Source organism: Acipenser ruthenus, chromosome 19 (assembly GCF_902713425.1).
Source record: "Acipenser ruthenus chromosome 19, fAciRut3.2 maternal haplotype, whole genome shotgun sequence".
NCBI classification, from domain to species: domain Eukaryota; kingdom Metazoa; phylum Chordata; class Actinopteri; order Acipenseriformes; family Acipenseridae; genus Acipenser; species Acipenser ruthenus.
Window position 1 is genome coordinate 29,558,716 of NC_081207.1, and position 20,144 is coordinate 29,578,859.

Consider the following 20,144-nt stretch of genomic DNA (forward strand, 5'->3'; position numbering starts at 1 on the left):
GCTTTTGGCACTCAGGATATTACTCGCCAAAACTAATTAATTATCATTAATTCATTTAAAAAACCAGAAAACCTGCATCACCACTTTTAAACAAATCTGCATTTACTCCAGGTGTTCCGTGTCAGTCCCCAGGGAGAGGTGACTCTCAAGGCCAGTGGGGGGCGTTGTCTTGTGGAAGTGGTGTTTTCCCCAAAACGCAGAGTGTCCCCCTTCACAGAGGAGGGGATGGTGGAATGGTGCGGGACGTCCCGCTCGCTGTTCATGCTGCGTGGGTGCTGCCAGGCGCTAGAGATCAGCTTGGATCAGGACTACATCCCTTTCGGGGCTGTGATCATGAACAGCCAGGCTTCCCGCAGGATTCTGATGCAAAATACAGGAGACATCGGAGCCAGGTAGGGACTGTTCTACAGTAGGTCGAATGTGAAAGTAAAAAATGTTTTGGCACTAGCCTAAATAAAACTTTTGTCTACTAGTTTCTTAAAGTTTTATCTTCTGCCATTCTGATTCTGCCAGTAGATCTCCAATCCCATGATATAACACAAGTCTGAGCTTTGGACCTGAGGAGCTTCTGTTTAACCACACATTAATAAAAATAAAAAAAAAAGAAAAGAAAGTTTCAGGTCCTTACTTTTGTATATATTAAAATGGAATAGTTTAACTAAATGTATTTAGTTTTGCTTGGGTTGAGGTGTCTACTACATTATAACTTTTGTTTTTAATAATTTATACACGTTTATAATCAAAGGAAACGGATACATTAATTATGCTGAAAAAAAACATTCTGTGAAGATGAGTGTGTCCTGTGTCTGTGAGCATGTGCTATAGAGACTACATTGACGTAATGGATCAAATGATGACATTTCAATCAACACATTCAAGTAAATGGCTTACACTGCATAGAATAGAGAATTGAAATGTCATGTGTCAAGTTACCAAACAGCCTGTCAGAAACTTCTGATTCATTTCCTGTTATCATCTTTTGTTCAGCTTTAAGTGGGATGTGCAGAAATTTGCCCCTGACTTCTCGATCAGCCCAGTGGGAGGGTACATTTCCCCTGGAATGGAGGTGACCTTTGATCTGCTCTTCAGCCCCCTCAACCTGAGCCAGGACATCCGCTATGACAACCTGAGTTGCTTCATCGAGGGAGGCAAGCCCCTCAAACTGACTCTGACGGGATCCTGTGTGATGGCACCTATAACCAAGGAGGTAAGCAGCTCCACACAACACCTGAGAAACAAATGCAGCACAGAGAACTGTCTAATAATAAAGCAATGTCTCTTTTGCAATGTCCATTTAATCACATCATCTTAAATGTCTGCTGTTTGTGCATTGTGCTGTATACTAAGCAATAGAAAAACTGTACTGTGTGTCTTTCATTGCTAAAGTTTATGGAGTTGTTTAGAAGATAATAATCGAAAAAAGGATTTTGCAGCATTCATCATTTTAAAGTTAAAATTACATTTTAGAAGTTAACATAGATTTTCAGATATTATTCCCTTGATACTCTTTTTGAAATCCTACGAATGGGTGGCTGTTATTTCTTTTTTGACAGCGGTTTAATGAGCGACTGGAGGATTTGGAGTGCTGGTTTACACTGCTCTTTGGTCTGACTGTCCAATTCTTTCTCCTCCCAGGTGGTGAATTTTGTGTGCCAGGTCCGCACCCGGCAGTCCCAGTCGATCCTCCTGCAGAACAAAACGAACCAGCTGTGGAACCTGCGTCCAGTCATAGAGGGGGAGCAATGGAGCGGGTCGCCCTCTTTTGTTGTTGAGCCGCACCAACAGAACAAGCCCTACGAGATCACATACAGACCGCTCACCATGACCCTCGATGGGAAGAAGCATCAGGTAACAGGACATGTACCAGCTCCAGCACAAAGCTTGATCATTCAATGACAAACAAACTACAATATAACTCGGAATGTATGTTTTAGGGCTGTTATGCACACAGAAGATTATACTCCTTGTTGTATATCATTTTCTGTTTCAGTTATCACCACCACTGTGGCCTCAGTAGAGCTGTGTTTGTTTCCCCCCCAGGGCTCAGTTTTCTTTGCCTTCCCCGATGGTACAGGATTGATCTATTTGTTGCAAGGCTTTGCTGAACCGCCAAAGTCATCTGGCAACATCACCCGCGAGGTGCCCAGCAAGACATCCTACTCCGAGCTCCTTCCCATTAGCAACTGGCTCCCCAAACCACAGCGGTAAGATTGTGTGGGAGATATATTGAGACGACAAAGGGATTTCATGTAACACATTTCATGTAATGCTTTTAACACATCAAGCAGACCTTTTTTATTGATTTATACAGTTCAGCTTTTGTTTTTGTTATTTTCAGTCTGACACAGACTTTCTGAACAATAATGGAATGGCAGAGTTTATTTTAGTGAATGAAACACACACGTCTACTAAACATACACTGAGCTAGTGACTTGTCTGACTGAGCTCTGTGTATATTGTATTACAATAGTATCTGATTTTTCTGTACCCATTCCAGGTTCCGTGTTATAGTAGAATTGATCAAGTCTGATAAACTGGACTGTACAACTCTCCTAAAGGGCCTCGACTACATTGAGGTCCCAGCTTTAACCAAGAGGGACTACAAGCTCAACTTCTTCTCGTACAAGGAGGGGCAGTTCAGTGCCAAGGTGGGAATAAGGGGTTTATCATGGTAAATGAATGAAGCTTCCAAGTGCATTCCTATAGTTTTTAAGGAAATGAACTTGCATTTTTGCACTGTCACAATGGGCATTTGCAATGGTGCTTTCATTTGTGTTCTATTTAGGTCAAAGTTCTCATTCTAAAATATTAAAAGTCAGGGCACGGTTACTAATTCAGTGGGGATCCAATCATGACTTTTTTCTTTCCTTGGCTTCCAAGGTCACTTTCCGTAACGAGACAACCCTGGAGTACCTGTACTATACTGTCAACTTCAAAGCCACACCCCCTGGTATAATTAGTACCATTGAGATGACATCACCGGTGCGCCAGTGCACCTCAGCCGTTATTAAAGTGGACAACCCACTGCTTACACCAGTCACCTTTACTACCGACTGTAAACTCCAAGATATCAACTTCCCAACACATCTGACAGTCCCAGCCCAGTCAGAGGTAGGAGCACACAGGGAACAACGTTCAATCTGCAAACTACAGACCAATTACTCTGCTGGCAGAGTCTCTGGGGCTGATTCAGGATTTAATCAGTGGCAGCACTTAATACCAGCATCTTTAAATTGATAAACCTGATTTTACATGCTGTACATCAGTGTATTCATTTTGCTAAGCGGGTCAGTTAATCACCTCCTAAGTGGGTCAGTAAACACCGACAGGATTATTGCAAAAGGTGTAGCAGTATTTAGATCTGCCACTATTAATGTCAGTAAAATAGAGAACTCAATAGCATTCTGAAGTAACATTCACATTGTGCTCACCCAACACCTTTCCAGGGCACTCTGATGTTTGAGTTCCAGCCTCTGAAATCGGGTGAAACCACGGGCCGGCTGACCCTGCAGCACCATGACCTGGGCTTCTTCCAGTACGAGCTGGTCCTGAAGGCTCTGCCCGCCGGGCTGGAGAAGCCGCTGTACTTCCGCACCACGCTGGGCAGCAGCCAGGCAATCAACGCCAAGTTCATCAACTTCTGTCGGGTAAAGACCGAGTACACCTGCAAGGTAAGAGGAGAGAGGGAGAGGAACAGCAGCCCACCGATTTTTATTTCGATTGTATACACATTGTTTCTGTATTACTTAAACAGCATATCTAAATAGGCTAAAAAGCAATCCCCCATAATGCCAGTGGGAAAAGAATTACTGTGCAAAAAAACATAGTAAACATTGGTAGAGAAGTGTTATATTTATATTACTGCAATGTTATAATTCTTAGCCTTTCCCCTTTCAGATCGACAGTCCTGACTTCCACCTGGAAAAGACCATTAGTGCTGCTCCAGGGTCCCAGGGGGGTACGGAGGTCAGTGTGGAGGTGATCTTCGAGCCCAGCCAGCTTGGGGAAACCCGGGGGGTCCTGAGTATCTCCTCTCCCGTTGGAGGAGATTACGCCATCCCGCTGTATGGGACCTGCGGCCCCCCCAAAGCACAGGGCCCCTTCCCTATCCGGACTGGCTCCTCCGCCTCCATCCCCTTCAAGAACATCTTCCTTCAGACCACCGCCTTCTCCTTCCAGGTAGACAACCCAGCCTTCACGGTGAAGCCTCTGGAAACTGTCCGCTCCAAGAAGACCCACAGCGTGCTCGTCTCCTTCGAGGGCAACCCCACCAGCGCCAAGACACCCGTGAGCGGAAAAATGACCGTCTCCTGCCCTCGCTCCGAGGGGACTGGCCAGAGCATCAGCTGGGTGTATTACTTAAAGGGAGTCACTGTTTAACATGTCTTATGGCACTGATGTTGTAGTATTGCACCTGATGTTACTGCACCTCAGGTAAGGTAGTCCTAATTGTTCATTCAAATAGGTTTTTTGTTTTATTCAAACAGGACCTAAATATTACATTTAAGAGATACTGTAATCCAAGTTAAATGCATATATTGTTGAGGACCAAAAAAGTGAACTGTAAGGGTGACCCAATGTATCATAGGTTCACTATACTATGGTTTTACATACAATTTCTGAATTGGTTAATTGTCTGTAACATGTACGACCATTTTGATCTGAATTCCAATCTTAATTTATAAATGCAATACTGCACTGTGAACACAAATTTAACTTCACATTTTGAAACATTTTGTGGCCCTTTGCTAAATGTCTAAATACTGTAGGTACAACAAATATTGTATTTTTATTTATATCTTTGTGTTGGTAAAGGTATTTTCCTCATTGCAGTATGTACAACCAGGGCATTTTAATGGTATTGTTTCTTCTTTTAATTGCATTTCACTGAATAAAATATTAAATGAAAGATTAATTGCAGCCTCCAAAGGAATCTGTGTTCTCCTTTTTGTGAGACCGCTGGATGACAGCGGCATCCTACTCAGTCTTTAGAAACTTGAACCTACATGGAACTAGATAAGACTGAATCTATATTAATCATCAGCAGTGGTGGCCCCATAAAACCCATGAATCGTCTCTATCTCTACTATTTCCATTGCATGTGGTAATGTTAATTAGGGGATCAGTAGATCACTCATAAGCAGAGCTGCAGTAATATCATGTTAAAGGGCACAGTGTATAGATTTGCTGCTGTTTACATCATTAAAATGAATCCCCATGATTTGGCATTGGCTGAGCTGAGGCTCCTAACTAACAGCAATACGGTCTATTAGTGTTCACCTTTTAACCATAGTGGTGTCTGATGCTGTTTGAGCTTCGGTATCAAACAGCATTAGCAGACTTTCATGTCATGTAATTAATGATCTGTATAAGGGCTCTTTTACTGTATTTCAGTAGTAAAGGTAAAAGTGTTTAACACACAAATATCCGGCCTCCATGGTATTGCACGATGGACCATGATGTACCAAAAAGCAAAAACACTTCCTGGATCTTGTTACTCTTGTGTAGAGGACTGTCTTTGCAGTCTGCGTCAGGTGTAATTCCACTTGAACAGGTGTCGTGTGTAAATGTTTGTGCCACTAGGTGGCAGCTTATCCCTAAAGGAATTTGTATGAGTTCCTCTACTGGAAGGCTACCACGCCTGTACTTGTACACTGAGCAGTCTTTTCATAGGTGTTCTGGATGGGCATTCGAGACAGTTTATAGCTTTTATTTTTTAAATTCATGCTTCACTGCATTTATTCAAGGTTTTATTACTTTTGAGACTTTTATTTCTTTCTCACACTATAAAACTTGATGTGATCAAGGAAGCCTTTAATTAGGCTTTCTATCAGCAAGGAACGTTATAGCTTTTTAACAGTGTGTGATTCAGGGTTTTCATTTACCAGGGTAGGTCTTTCAGATGAGCAGGTGTGCTTTAATAGGGACTGTTTAACATGGCTGAAATGATGTTGTATTTTGTTTTCCTTTATACCGTTCCAATGATCTACAGTTCCTAGTAACTGGAGATGGACCATGACGTTGCCCACAGAGCGAGAGCACTTACTTTATCAGTGAGGCATCCAACAGTGTTCATATTGATTAGTTTTACTTTCTAAAAGCAGTTGGTAATTCTGTTAATTACCAGTATTGTGACACTTAAGAGAATGCATTTTATTGTTTTTAACACACTGTTAAATGAACAATAGGATACAAACTGAGATTGCTGTGGTTTAGTCAGCTACCATCAGCACAGTAGTGTTCCGGTGACAAATGCCTCTAGGTGGAGGTCAATACTTAGGCTGAGATGAAGAGATTGTGATTTGACTGTCGTTCATCTGGGAATTGTCATTTTGCTAGAGGCTCATTTAAGGCATCATTTGGAGCGATAAATCTCCGTTGTTATAATCCTTAATGAACCCTGCAACTCTCTTCAGAAGAAACGTAGTGCAGTTATTTTGTCTTTCAGGCGTCTCAGATCCAGCAGTACAGTATGTGCCCATAGGAATCCAATGTCGAATGCAATCTGCTTTCTTTTGATCTGCAGCTCCCAAGTCTTATTTCTTTCCTTGTTTCACTGGCAAAACAACAAGATTAAAGTGTGAAAAGATAATAGTTTAAATGAGGGAAGATGTGAAGTGGCAGGGAGCGAGGGCAGTTTGTGTGAATGTTGTGAACTGTGCAGTAAGTTAGAGGTGGGATACGGTATAAACTCTGTAATAAAGTGGAGGGGTATTTCAGGACACCCCAGGAGTGATTCTAGGGGTGTCGTGTAAATTTACAGCTAAGTGGGTCCAAAACATTTAATTTAATCTGAACATTTGTGCTGCCAGTTCCCCTACTTACAAAGATAAATGCTTCGACAGAACAAAACGGGGACATTTGAAACGTGCCCCTACCAATCCACATTCTTACCAATTCCCAGAACTCATCTCAAACCACAAGGCCATCTTATTGCATACAAATCATTTCTCTGTCTTCTACAGACTGGGATTGCTGCAACCCCCCTCCCCCCTTCTTTACATAAATCAATTTAATATATCCATTATAATGCATGTGATATACAATTAACATGAACATTAAATTGCTAATAGGGATTTGTGTTTGCAATAATTTGTCCCTGTCAGCTTTGTTATTCTGGAATCGAGTGTAGTTGTGGGATAAATATACCCAGCGTGTTATAATATGGACCTCATCCTGGTGGAGATTAGAGAGTATACTGGGACTGATGACTGGGTATCTGCTTGGAATTTCATATCCACTAAACACGAATACGAGCAGCAATAAGACAAGGCTGCTTTCCAAAAAAGAAATAAACTGCAAACAATCTGCCCCTAGGTATTAAAAACAGTGTTAGATATTCTAGGGTTAGATCTTCTAACCTTGACTCAGTATTTCAAACTAGCCATGTTCTATACAGAATGTTTTTAAGGATCATGCAATTAATAATGACTTTGATTTCTTATGCATAATACTGACAGAAGGGGATATGCTCAACACAAAGTACAATGGAGAGATATGTTTGTACACAAGATCAGAGACTGAGAGCATCTCTCTAGATGGCATTGGTTAGGGCTGGATTGCGAAAGAACACTCATTTTTAATGTCACCTTATTCATATTCAAATTATTCATTTTCTAAACATATAATTACTGATGTGCGTGTGATCAGAATATGATTAATAGGTGTTCTTTTGAGAATTGCGTTTTTATATATGGTAACATATCTGGAAGCACCATGGCCCCACATCAGTGTACTTGATCTGTTTATTGTTATTGTTTTGTATGAAGTGCCCTGAGATTTCTGCTATCAAATACTCTCTGTGCTGCGTTGTTCAGTGAATGAAAGCGTGCAATGTGTAGTTACAGTTCGCTCCATGAAGGTTGTACGGGCCAGCGCAGAGTGGGCACGCTGCAAACAGCACCCCGCTGCTCCACAGCCAGCTACTCCCTGTCTGGTAATGGGGCAATCAGCAGAACAGCATGAAAGCACAAGTTATAAATCGGCGACACACATCCTTTCAGAGTAAAGCGCAGAAGATTGTTTGTTATTTTCACTGCGTTTTTTTTATTGCATGTTTCGGTGGCCTGTGGCTGATAGGCTCCTGGCACCCCAGCCGAGGGATCTGATTGTTCAGCATAGCCACCCACCAGGGCCGGCTAGTTAAAGTGCATGGACCCCTTTGTCCTGTGTGTTTTTAATGCAAAGGATCCATGCCAGAAAAAAACTTCGTCAAAGACCAGTTTTTTTTCTTGTGGCTGCAGTAGACTGTACAGGAACAGACATGAACAACACACAATATGCACTGCTTACTATCTCTTCCCTCTCTGTCCCTGAGTTTCCTGGGCATTGAGTCAGTGAGGGTCTGCATCACACCTCGGTCCAGGTTTTGTTCAGTAACACCCTTCATTCCTTGTATTACAGATTTCCAGGCCATGGACAAGAATACCTGTCAGACCCCATGCATTTTCTCTGTGGTGAATGCCCAGGCTCTGCAGAGGTCAGGGCAATCTGTCAGTTCAGTCCCTTCCCCGGCCTTTCTGACGGTCCATTGATGGATGCAAGTTATCTTCTGCTACCCAAATGGTCTTGCATGACTTGCATTTGAAAGTTTGTATACAAGATACCCCTTAAGTGTGCATGCTAATTCCTGATCAAGTGCCTCCTCTCTGATGCTGGTATTGGAGAGATTTGACAGAAGCACTAGAATACATAATAATGCGTCTAAGCTGTACAAAACAGGCTTATTGCAGCCTCCCCCCATCTCCACATTTCCCCTTGCAAATAGACAACCTGCTGGGCTGGCAGCATCCTCTTTCATAGCTTTACTAATCAGATTGCTTTATTAAAGACACACAATGATGAAGTTGTCACTCATTTGGTAAATAATATATAATGCTTAAGTATTCAGTAACTATAATTGTAACCCATTCAACAAAAAAAATAGTGATAGGTTCACATTCTGACACACATATCGGTCACATTCTATATTCAAATCATTTTTTATGTAGAAAGTGCTCTGAGATATCTGCTGTAAAATAATCTCTGTGCTGTGTTGTTCAGTAGATTCAAGCATGCAATGTATTCTAATAAAAAATAAGAGAGAGAATAATGCAATTTGTCCCTTCCTCCCAAGAGCATGGTCTATAAAAGTTTTATGCATTATCTGCTTTTTTTCTTTCTTTTTTTAAACTCCATTAGAAAAAATAAAAGCACTGCAAATGTTAAACTGGCGTAACAGGCTTCTAATGAGTACATCTCATTATATTAACCCTGGAACCACATTACAGGATAAAAGCTCTTGCAACTTCCAAGACTGTGTGCTGTGCTGTGCTATGCTGTGGCTGGGAAGATTAGCCCTCTGTTTGTATGCTTCCAGTCAGAATAATGTTATAATTAAGCTTGCAGATTTAGGCATTAATTTCAATCACTTGTGCTTAAAGCAGTCATTATATCATATATCACATTTTTTTATTAACACGTTCAACGATGAGTTTATCGCTTACCATTTTCATTGTGCACGTGTTATTTGGGTCTTTACTGAAAGGGTGTATTGAATTGAATTGCCCCCCTTACCCCTGAGAGGATCTTCAAGGAAGGCTGTCTGTGGAAAATTCACCTTGCCACTGCGTGCACTCCCTCTCTCTCTCTCTCTGTGGGTACAGTACATTGAACGGACTTCAGTCTTCAGAGTTGCCACCACCTTGTAATGAGTGCTAAAAGGGTGAACAGTTTTCTTTACTGTTTCAATCTGTTATGCTGTAGCAGAGAGACTTCGCGCCTGCCTCACTGTGCTGCTGCATTTATAAGAAATGGAAGAGGCCTAAATAAGTAATGAGCTTCTCGATATCTGATTAATAAATAAACACGGCACTCCTTCCTCATTAGAACAGAAAGCGGTCGAATGGCCGTGTTATAAAAACATGACGAGCCAACCAGTGAGCGGTGACTGGGGTTGCAGTACCTCTGGGGTTGCAGTGTCTCTTCATGCTGGGGTTGCAGTGCCTCCTCATGCTGGGGTTGCAGTGCCTCTTCATGCTGGGGTTGCAGTGCCTCTGGGGTTGCAGTGCCTCTGGGGTTGCAGTGCCTCTCCATGCTGGGGTTGCAGTGCCTCTTCATGCTGGGGTTGCAGTGCCTCTGGGGTTGCAGTGCCTCTCCATGCTGGGGTTGCAGTGCCTCTTCATGCTGGGGTTGCAGTGCCTCTTCATGCTGGGGTTGCAGTGCCTCTTCATGCTGGGGTTGCAGTGCCTCTTCATGCTGGGGTTGCAGTGCCTCTCCATGCTGGGGTTGCAGTGCCTCCTCATGCTAGGGTTGCAGTGCCTCCTCATGCTAGGGTTGCAGTGCCTCTCCATGCTGGGGTTGCAGTGCCTCCATGCTGGGGTTGCAGTGCCTCTCCATGCTGGGGTTGCAGTGCCTCTCCATGCTGGGGTTGCAGTGCCTCTTCATGCTGGGGTTGCAGTGCCTCTTCATGCTGGGGTTGCAGCTCATGTTCCTCTGGGGTACCTGGAGGTACACTGCACCATGAGAAAGCCTCAGCCCCATGTTTGTTAATATGCTTTACCAGACCTCGCTGTTCTTTACGATGCTTACCTATGCTTTACCATGCTTTCACTGTGCTGTATTGCATGTTGCTATGCTTTTATTACACAAGAATTACAGAATGGTTTCCCTGTCTAAAACTTTAGCGTGGTGCAGATAGAGAAGTAGTAGTAGGAGTCAAACAAACCAACTAAATAACATCATTGTACATTATAGCTATGAGAATAAAAGTTAACTTTTATAAGGTTAAGCAATTTGCAAAGTGTTAGTCTATGGAAGTGGCCAGTGGAATGGCTCTGCTTCATGGAGCCATTAGTGCACAACAGGAGCCTGTTAATGAATGGTGCAGAAGGGCAGTGTTGCACTTCCTTTCAAGTGAAATGTCACATTTACCTTATGCTGCAGAGACGATAATGAGAAACAGGCTAAAAAGCAAACTAATACTGAAAGAAAGAAAGAATCTTCTATTACACAAAATAAAGAAAACCACAAACAGCAGGTTGAATCGTGTTCAGTTGTTTGTCCCAGCACCATGTCTTCAGTTTATTAACGAGCAGACAGTATTAACCCTGAACCCAGGTCCTGATTTGCAGCAGTAAAGGTATGCCTTGAATCAGTAATATAAAAGCAGCCAGTTTACCCAATCAATGCTCCTGATTCCAGTAGTCCACATGCATGTCTCTCACCTGTGGGCTTGTGCCTTTAGGGACAGATAGCTTGTGTTCAATTACCTACTGTAATAGCTTAAGAATCCTATCCTCACCTTTACTCCAGACCCATTTAAACCCTTTCAGGTCTTGTATTAAATGTGGAGTCAGTGAAGTTTTGAAATCCACTTATAATGGCTTCCTTGTACAATATTCTTTGCTGTTAAATTTTTCATTTTTAAAGCTGTATGTCAAAAAAATTGAACCAATTAAACCTCCATCCAGACCCTGAAGTAGTTAATTATATCATTTTACCTGTTAAACCTGGAGTGGATTGGTCCTTGGGTACTGTGATTGGACACACTGGCAGGTAGCAGAAAAATACCAAAATGCAAACCTTGAGTTTAAAAGTCATAATAGGGTATTATGACGTAGATATGACCTATTTAAATCACTGTATGTATTCTGACTTCAGCCTTTTAACTAAAAGTACACTCTAGGGCAAAGGGGACACAGACAGTAGAAGTATCTGGCTAATAAGGTATTAAATGGATTGTCTTTAAAAAACAATATACGATTTTTTTTTAATAGAAAAAGAGTTTATACTATAAATAATGTAATATATTTTGGGGATAATTCAAGCAAGTATTTTGCTATTTTACATTCTACAAAATTACTCGGTATGAATTACCTGACATGTGGGTCGCAGGTTAAAGCATTAAAAAAAAAAAAAAACAAAAAAAACTACCGTTTCCATAGAGCACTACAGTGGTGTAATGTATTGGTTACATATAATGTTTTATACAGTACTATATGTGTATATAAAAGTAAGACTATTTTGTGACTGCTGCGGTCATGATGTAAAATGAAAGAGGTGTGTTTTCGGGGGGTGTACCGGGTGATGTCAGCGGGGTGGGAGGGAATACCCCCAAAGCTCTCAGCATGAATGCTCTGTGCCGAACCCGAAGCGATGTGTGAGCAGGCTGCCCGTTACTGCAGAGACGGCGTCCACAAGCTACTCAGCAAAGAACAATCCAAACTCCGGTCTCAGAACAGCGAGACAGAGACGGCAGCGCAGACAAGCAGCGGCGGAGCTCAGCTCGGTGGAATAGACGGGCTAGTCCGCTGGATAGTCACCAAGATGAGCGACAACAAAAACCTCTCTTCCCGGGAATTCCTCAAGGAGGAGTCGGCGGTTGCACGGGAGAAGTTCTTCAACCCGGAGCCACGGAAAGGCATTTCTGTCATATTGGATGTAGGTATCCTACCTTGTCATGCATGTGTACTGTAAGTACAGTCTTACTGTAGTATAGGGGCATGGGAACACGCACCGCTTCTCATCTGCTGCATTCTTGCGTAAAGAAAGAATGCACTGCAACTTTTGTGTAGTTTTGGACTGTTGCATGACGATACTCAAGATGTCGAGTAGAAGGGACCATGCGTTGCTGCTTAGTGTTGATGTTTCACTGTGCTTGGGTAAATTGATTGTGAAGATGCGACAGCAGCCTTTGCATTGGCAGCTGTAGTCGTTTGATGATTTATATTATTTCGATTTAACTAGGTAAGATATCGGAGTGGTTGAAATACTAATGCAATAGTTAAAAGTACGACTTTTTGTGAAATAAAAGATTTAAAAAAGCAATGAAAATGAGAAGCTGTCTAAAGCAATTAAGCTTCGAAACATTTTTATTATTATTATTATTATTTATGTATTTATTTTTGTTACTCTGGAATAAGATAAGATTTAATACAGACATAGAGTTTTTAAATAGCTGTGTGTGTGGAAAAAACGACTTGAAAACAGTTATTCTTGGATGAAGTTTTTAAGATTGACCTGCACCTGAGTTTAAATGCACCCGAGCGAGGTAAAGGATGTAAATAAATTATTTGCCCGGGTGAAGAATAAAACGTAAACGCATTTTGCGTTCGATTTCTTCTGTAAATGACAACTTCAAGGAACACGAGTTAAGATGCCGTGATACCGCATCGGACCTTTGAATGAACCCTAGGTCAGATCCTAATATTTCTCTTTGTCGACAGCGGTATTTTGTGAAAATGTAAAAAGCGATATTGATTTCACTAGATACTGTAAATGCAAATAGCGTTATTGAATTACACCTTTACAGAAATCAAATTCATAAATACTACTACTACTACTACGACTACTACTACTAATAATAATAATAATAATAATAATAATGAATTCCCTGGCTTAGGAAAAAATCTATAGCGGTGCAGTATATTTTAAAATATGGGCGCTGTTAGTTTTTTTTTTTTTTTTAAATTAAGCCCAGCTGAACCGAGCAAGGCACTTTAATAGAGAGAAATGTTAATTAATATTTACTGTCCCGTTTTCAAAGTTAAAGTACACTACAGGATATGTATAGTATTTAAAAAAAAAAAATTCCAAACATTTTATCCATAACTTTAAACACTCAATCATAACAAGATTCACTACTAAACGCAACCCTATTACATTTAGTAAACCTTTTTTTTTTAACTCAACACATTGTTTATGTCTGTATGTATGTATGTATTAATTTATTAATTTATTAATTAATTTATTTATTTATACCGCAATACAGCTGCAGCACAAAGCGGATGTATACTGTAGGGCATGCCATGGTAAGAAATATTAAAAATAATGTTGCAAACAGAAAGGCAGCTGTTGCTTGTGGTTGCACAAAACAGCTTCTTAATATAAGTACCAATTTCCCGGCCAGTACAATATAAATGCTGTATGTATCTTTCTTCAGCCACGATGTTAAACTGCCGGTAGACCAGGAGCAGTTGTTAGGGGTTTCTCAGCGGCAGTAAGTAGGATTTGAACTGGTAATAAACATCCCAAAACAGCTGCTCCCAGTAGATTTTCTGAAAAATAACAGCAAATATAGTCCTTGAATCACCACTGGCAATGCGGTTCATATGAAATGTGTTGAAATAGAGACATGTTATAAGTGCAGTGAAGGGGATCCATATCCACATAGATAGACACATCTGGAAACAAGAAGAAGCAGGAATGCACATCTGTGCATTTGTATTTATATATTGAAATGTTAGGGAGCTCTTCTTGTAGCAGAGGGAGGTTCCCGTGCTCAATAAAATGCCCGTGATCAATATTTGTCTTGGCTTTGCTATCCTTCATTTACTTTTAATAATTTAATAATGTTGAGGTTGTGGAATGTGTAATCCTGCTTCCATTTATGTATTCATACCTGCATCCATCAATATTGCTGATTGATTTCTGCATTGTTTTTCCATTAGTTATTCTAATCTTGGAATGCACACAGTATATGCATTTACTGTACTTCCTGGTATAGATACTGTATAAAGTAATTTGTTCACCTGCTGTGTATTGTATTTTTAACACATCAGCTAATATTGGAACCTTCATGGGTATTTTTAGAAATATATTTATTGATATTATTTTGAATGATCTATCCCATACATTAGTAAGAAGCAAGATATTATTATTATTATTATTATTATTATTATTATTATTATTATTATTATTATTATTATTATTATTATTTGGGGTATATACAAGTGATTGTGTTAATTTGAAATTCTCAATCCAATAATTGCTTTCCGTTAAAATGAATTTTAATGATAATTTTTCTTCTAATTAGACCTTCCAGGGATCTTATATTTCCTTCTTTGAATTGCTGCTGAGTATGAAAGCAGTTTGCCAGCAACAGTCTTTTTTAGCAGTTTAATTGAAGGCGATAAAGAAATATCTGCTGGGAAAAAAAAAAAAACAGTAGATAAGTTGTTTCTTTATCTTAATACGCATTTGCATAAGCTGTGATCATTTTTCTTACTGCATGACTACCCAGTTTGCTAATTACTAGAATGAAATCCATACTGCATATCTTAATGAGATACTGGATCGTGGAAAGAGCCACAGGATTCACATTAAGAATCACAGGGTAGACCGAACAAGCCGGGTTGGGGGTTAGACCTCGTTCTACCAGGAACCAGCTGCAACTTGCACTCCTACATAGCGCTGTCTTTGACTCTTATATAAAAGAAACAAACCTGCATAAACACAAGCAAAGAATCCATTACAAGAGAAGGAGCACCACTGCTAATACGAGGTAAGGACATGGATTGTATTTATTAGCAGTTGGCAGTCACTGTAAGACATGAGTGCGCACATCTCCTCCTAGTCTTTGTCCCACCCATGACCTATATTACCTTATTGAACCCATTTATCTTCTTTCCAGGCCCTAATCAGTTGCTATTACATTCTGTCTATAAAACCTGGACCTTGAGGATCAGATTTGTGCCCCCCTTCTGTAAGATATCCTGGCTGTGCACTCCTTTCTAGATTGTAGATGCCAAAGATAAAACCGTGCTGTGGTGCAAGGAAATAAAAAGAACGCAAAGACTGCAAGGCTCCCTGCCCTGCCCCCTCCCATCCCCAGCACTGGTCCTTCCCTCCTGCCTCCTGCCTCCTGCCTTCTCTGCTGTTTATGTAATCCTGGGAGTGCTGGAGCGAGTGTGGGGGGGGGAGGGGGTTGCCACTGGTTCATCTATAATTTATTTACAACTGCACATCGAGAGCTACTGAATAACAACTTCAGATGGCTGATGTGTTTATTATGCTGTTTTAACCTCGAAGGAATACATGCAAGTGATTTTTTTCTATATTAGCATACCTTTTCGATGTCATGCATGCAGTTTTTTAAATTTCAAATAAGCACTGAAGAAATGCATGTTTTTGCAGATGTATTGCACTGCATGCGCATGCACACAGGCATGCATACTGTGTGTTTCTGTGCACTGTGTGCATAGCTATATAAATAAAATATCCTACGTGAATATGCAGGGAGTGAGGTAGCAGTGGCACCCTTTCATTTCATTCGAATCGCAGCAGTGTTTTTCTCTCTCGCTCTCAAACTATACAGCGTTTCAAGTGCTATCAAGCAGTATTGCAGTACCATGCCGAGCATTTGTACGGAAATCTCAAAGAGATCAGCCCTGCCCATTTATTTGGGAACACCAGGAAAAGTTGTGTGTTCATTCTATATCTGTGCAGGGTTGGAAATAAGACTCCTATTGCTTAGCAGTTTCACCCATTCCAGGTTTTACTACGAGCTTGATTAGCCACAGTGCATGGGTAACAAGCTCAGGGGTGTCTTATTAAACCCATAGTAAAACCAGGAATGGTTCAAACTACTATGCAGCGGGAGTCTTATTTCTGTCCCCGCTGTAGTTTGACTCCTGGCCAGAGGTTAAACAGGTTCTTGCTCGGGATGACTGCCCGCTCCCCCCAGCCATTCCGCTACTTGACTTGCATCTGCTGTGCCAGTCTGAACACTGAATGAGATGTTAACAATCTGGATCCACTGGCGCTCGGCCACTTACTGCCAAACTGACAGTAGAGCTGCATCTGTGTACTGTACACGCACGCACACACACACAGAATAAAAAAGAAACCTGACTGGTGACAACCGCCACATCTGTTAAATAAGTGGTGTATCTCACTTTGTTGAATGTTAAAAACATGGAAAGATGGCTGACGACAGTTGTATGGTTAAAGACAGTGCTTCCTTACCAAGGCTTTGAAGTCCATTTCTTTCCTCTAGCCCTAGCAGCATTATCACAAAAAAGAAACCTGACTGGTGACAACCGCCACATCTGTTAAATAAGTGGTGTATCTCACTTTGTTGAATGTTAAAAACATGGAAAGATGGCTGACGACAGTTGTATGGTTAAAGACAGTGCTTCCTTACCAAGGCTTTGAAGTCCATTTCTTTCCTCTAGCCCTAGCAGCATTATCACAGGCTCCCCTTTCCTTGTGCTGAAGTGTGGAGGAGGCACCAAATGATGATTAACAAGGTTCCAGAACTAAAGTTCAGTAATTGCTTAACACGTGCACCCTTTGTCCATTTGTAAATGTGCAGATCCAGCTTGACGGGGGAAAAAAAGGACAATGTTAGTGAAACCACTTCTAGCTATTGAAATTCTCTTTTTTTTTTTCTTCCAGACCAATGAGGTTTCGTCAGGCCATTCAAGCACAGTTGCAGTCACATGTGCAATGATTTCTGTCTGAATGTCTTAGACAGTAAAACAGAAACAGGCTGGTTGATGAAAGATGTGGTGCCCCATATACAGAACTGTTATATAAAGACAGTTTCCTCGTGTACTGATAGCTACAATATAGACAAAGTGGACAGTGAACAAGTAGCTGTGCTCTGCTTCAATAGAGTGCACATGAGGCTAAAGGGCTGAATGCAGTATTAAGGGACACTAAGGAATTCTATTCTAGTGTGAAGCTGTCCCTGACTGCGGAACACAGCAGCTTCAATGTGACATGCTGATTGTGCCAGTGCTCCCTGGAACCTCATCAGGGATGTGCTGAGAACCTGGATCCAGTTCTGATGTCGCTGTGTTCTGTTTGTTTCGTTTCAGATATTCCGAAGAGCAGATAAAAATGGTAAGTGTGTGGCATCTCGTTTGGGTTCTGAAGTGGGCTAGTTCATTTATAGCCGTTGTATGAATTCAAAACTGTATTGTCTACTTTCCTAGTGCTATGTACAGCATCTACACACATACACATATATACAGTATTTGTATATATATATATATATAATGTGTGTTTGTGAGATGAAATGGTTACACAATAAGTATGCTCCCTCACCTTCACACTTAACATATTCACCACCCCAGTCTGCAGATTTCCAGTCGCACTGTAAATCTGAATTAATGATGATATCTGACAGCTTGGGGCATGGAGATGTAATAATGAGGCTGCTAAACAACGCGGCAAGTCAATCACTTAGTCTTCGTATTAGCCGTGCTAGATAGAGCTGAGCTTCTGGAGAACGCTCTATTCATTAGCTGTGCTGTGTGTCACACTGGCAGCCGTGCTGGATAGAGCTGAGCTTCTGGAGAACGCTCTATTCATTAGCTGTGCTGTGTGTCACACTGGCAGCCGTGCTAGATAGAGCTGAGCTTCTGGAGAACGCTCTCTTCATTAGCTGTGCTGTGTGTCACACTGGCAGCCGTGCTGGATAGAGCTGAGCTTCTGGAGAACGCTCTCTTCATTAGCTGTGCTGTGTGTCACACTGGCAGCCGTGCTGGATAGAGCTGAGCTTCTGGAGAACGCTCTATTCATTAGCTGTGCTGTGTGTCACACTGGCAGCCGTGCTGGATAGAGCTGAGCTTCTGGAGAACGCTGTCTTCATTAGCTGTGCTGTGTGTCACACTGGCAGCCGTGCTGGATAGAGCTGAGCTTCTGGAGAACGCTCTATTCATTAGCTGTGCTGTGTGTCACACTGGCAGCCGTGCTGGATAGAGCTGAGCTTCTGGAGAACGCTCTATTCATTAGCTGTGCTGTGTGTCACACTGGCAGCCGTGCTGGATAGAGCTGAGCTTCTGGAGAACGCTTTATTCATTAGCTGTGCTGTGTGTCGCAGTGGCAGCCGTGCTGGATAGAGCTGAGCTTCTGGAGAACGCTCTATTCATTAGCTGTGCTGTGTGTCACACTGGCAGCCGTGCTGGATAGAGCTGAGCTTCTGGAGAACGCTCTATTCATTAGCTGTGCTGTGTGTCACACTGGCAGCCGTGCTAGATAGAGCTGAGCTTCTGGAGAACGCTCTCTTCATTAGCTGTGCTGTGTGTCACCCTGGCAGCCGTGCTAGATAGAGCTGAGCTTCTGGAGAACGCTCTCTTCATTAGCTGTGCTGTGTGTCACACTGGCAGCCGTGCTAGATAGAGCTGAGCTTCTGGAGAACGCTCTCTTCATTAGCTTTGCTGTGTGTAGCACTGGCAGCCGTACTAGATAGAGCTGAGCTTCTGGAGAATGTTCTCTCTTTCTCTCTCTCTCTTGCTGTTGCACGTGTTTATTTTATTAATGCATTTAATTTTTTTTTAATTGTTTACTAGAACAAGTGTTGGTACAATGTTTGTTTGTGTTTAATTAAACGGTGTGCAGAGGTTAAATTAATAATGGCTGTTTCAAAACTACCTGATTCCATTTGTCTTAAATCATCCATGGGGTATTTTAAATATGCATTGCTTTACAGGTAAAACAGATCTCATCTCCTCTGATACTTAATTCTATGGTCTGTGGAGGGTGCTGTACAGCACAGGGTGTATGTGGATATCTTCTCAAAGAGGATGGGTTTTTTTCTTCCGCGCTGAATGTATATTTTAGGATAATTATTTAACATTGAAAATTGACAGCAAATGAGTGTCCTTATACTTGCTTAATTAGTATTGTGTGGCTTTAAGCTTGAACATTCTTCTGAAATGAAACACTTAGCAGTGGTTCTGAAGACAGGAATGATGAGAGACACTTAGTTCATGTACAAGTAGCTCAGAGAAGAAGCTGTCTGATTGCTCTCTGAATAAGTGTATACTGAGCGCTTGATTTTCAAAGAGATGAGCGGGTCTCCTTGACATCACAGCCCTCCATTAAAATCAGTTCCATGGATTGTTTAAACTGTGCAAACAGACTGGGAAGAATAAAAAAAAAAAACTGATTACCTAAGCTTTTGACAACTTACTGCAGAAGAGTTTCTCGTTTCCATATGGAACAGGATTTAAGACGTGCTGAATTTGTTATTCAGCGTCTTCTGTGTTTATTATTCTGCTGTTCCGTGGACTGCTTTTTAAACTTTCTGGTAATGAGAGCTGGAGCCTGCCAGCACATCACAAGCGAATAATTGGGCTGGATTGTACTGAAGTGGAAGTATAAAGATCTAGTGTCCGTTTATAGAAAATGAGACAGTTAGTGCGGTGCGCTGTTTCCAGGATTAAACCGCCTAATTTACTGCACATTTGCAAGATAATGAACAGAGAATCATGCTGGTTATCAGGCCCACGCAGCTCACCCGGGCTTGCATTGCGAGGTGTGCTGTATTATTTAAAAACAAGAAGAAAACAGAGAGGACAAGACTTGAAAGAGGTGTGAAATAAGGCCGGGGTGGGCGGGTGCTCAGTGGGGTCCCGCCACAAGGGTGAGAGCTT

The 20,144-nt window shown here is 41.6% G+C and overlaps 2 protein-coding genes across 4 annotated transcripts in view; both read left to right on the top strand.

Annotated features, from left to right (window-relative positions):
* Positions 1–4,917, top strand: part of LOC117424076 (hydrocephalus-inducing protein-like) — a 76,556-nt gene extending 71,639 nt beyond the window's left edge. For both annotated transcript variants that reach the window (XM_058992789.1, XM_034040121.3), the window contains exons 79-86: positions 112–392; positions 988–1,207; positions 1,636–1,848; positions 2,041–2,204; positions 2,498–2,648; positions 2,881–3,111; positions 3,447–3,671; positions 3,898–4,917. In XM_058992789.1, the coding sequence (XP_058848772.1) occupies positions 112–392; positions 988–1,207; positions 1,636–1,848; positions 2,041–2,204; positions 2,498–2,648; positions 2,881–3,111; positions 3,447–3,671; positions 3,898–4,380 (1,968 nt within the window). In that variant the 3' untranslated portion in view covers positions 4,381–4,917. The remainder of the gene's footprint in view (positions 1–111; positions 393–987; positions 1,208–1,635; positions 1,849–2,040; positions 2,205–2,497; positions 2,649–2,880; positions 3,112–3,446; positions 3,672–3,897) is intronic.
* A 7,180-nt stretch (positions 4,918–12,097) lies between these two features.
* Positions 12,098–20,144, top strand: part of LOC117424371 (N-terminal EF-hand calcium-binding protein 2-like) — a 64,131-nt gene continuing 56,084 nt past the window's right edge. Inside the window, exons 1-2 of one of the 2 annotated variants that reach the window (XM_034928349.2) lie at positions 12,098–12,420; positions 17,583–17,607. In XM_034928349.2, coding sequence (XP_034784240.2) covers positions 12,112–12,420; positions 17,583–17,607 — 334 coding nt within the window. In that variant the 5' untranslated portion in view covers positions 12,098–12,111. The remainder of the gene's footprint in view (positions 12,421–17,582; positions 17,608–20,144) is intronic. The other variant, XM_034928348.2, reaches the window with a different exon arrangement.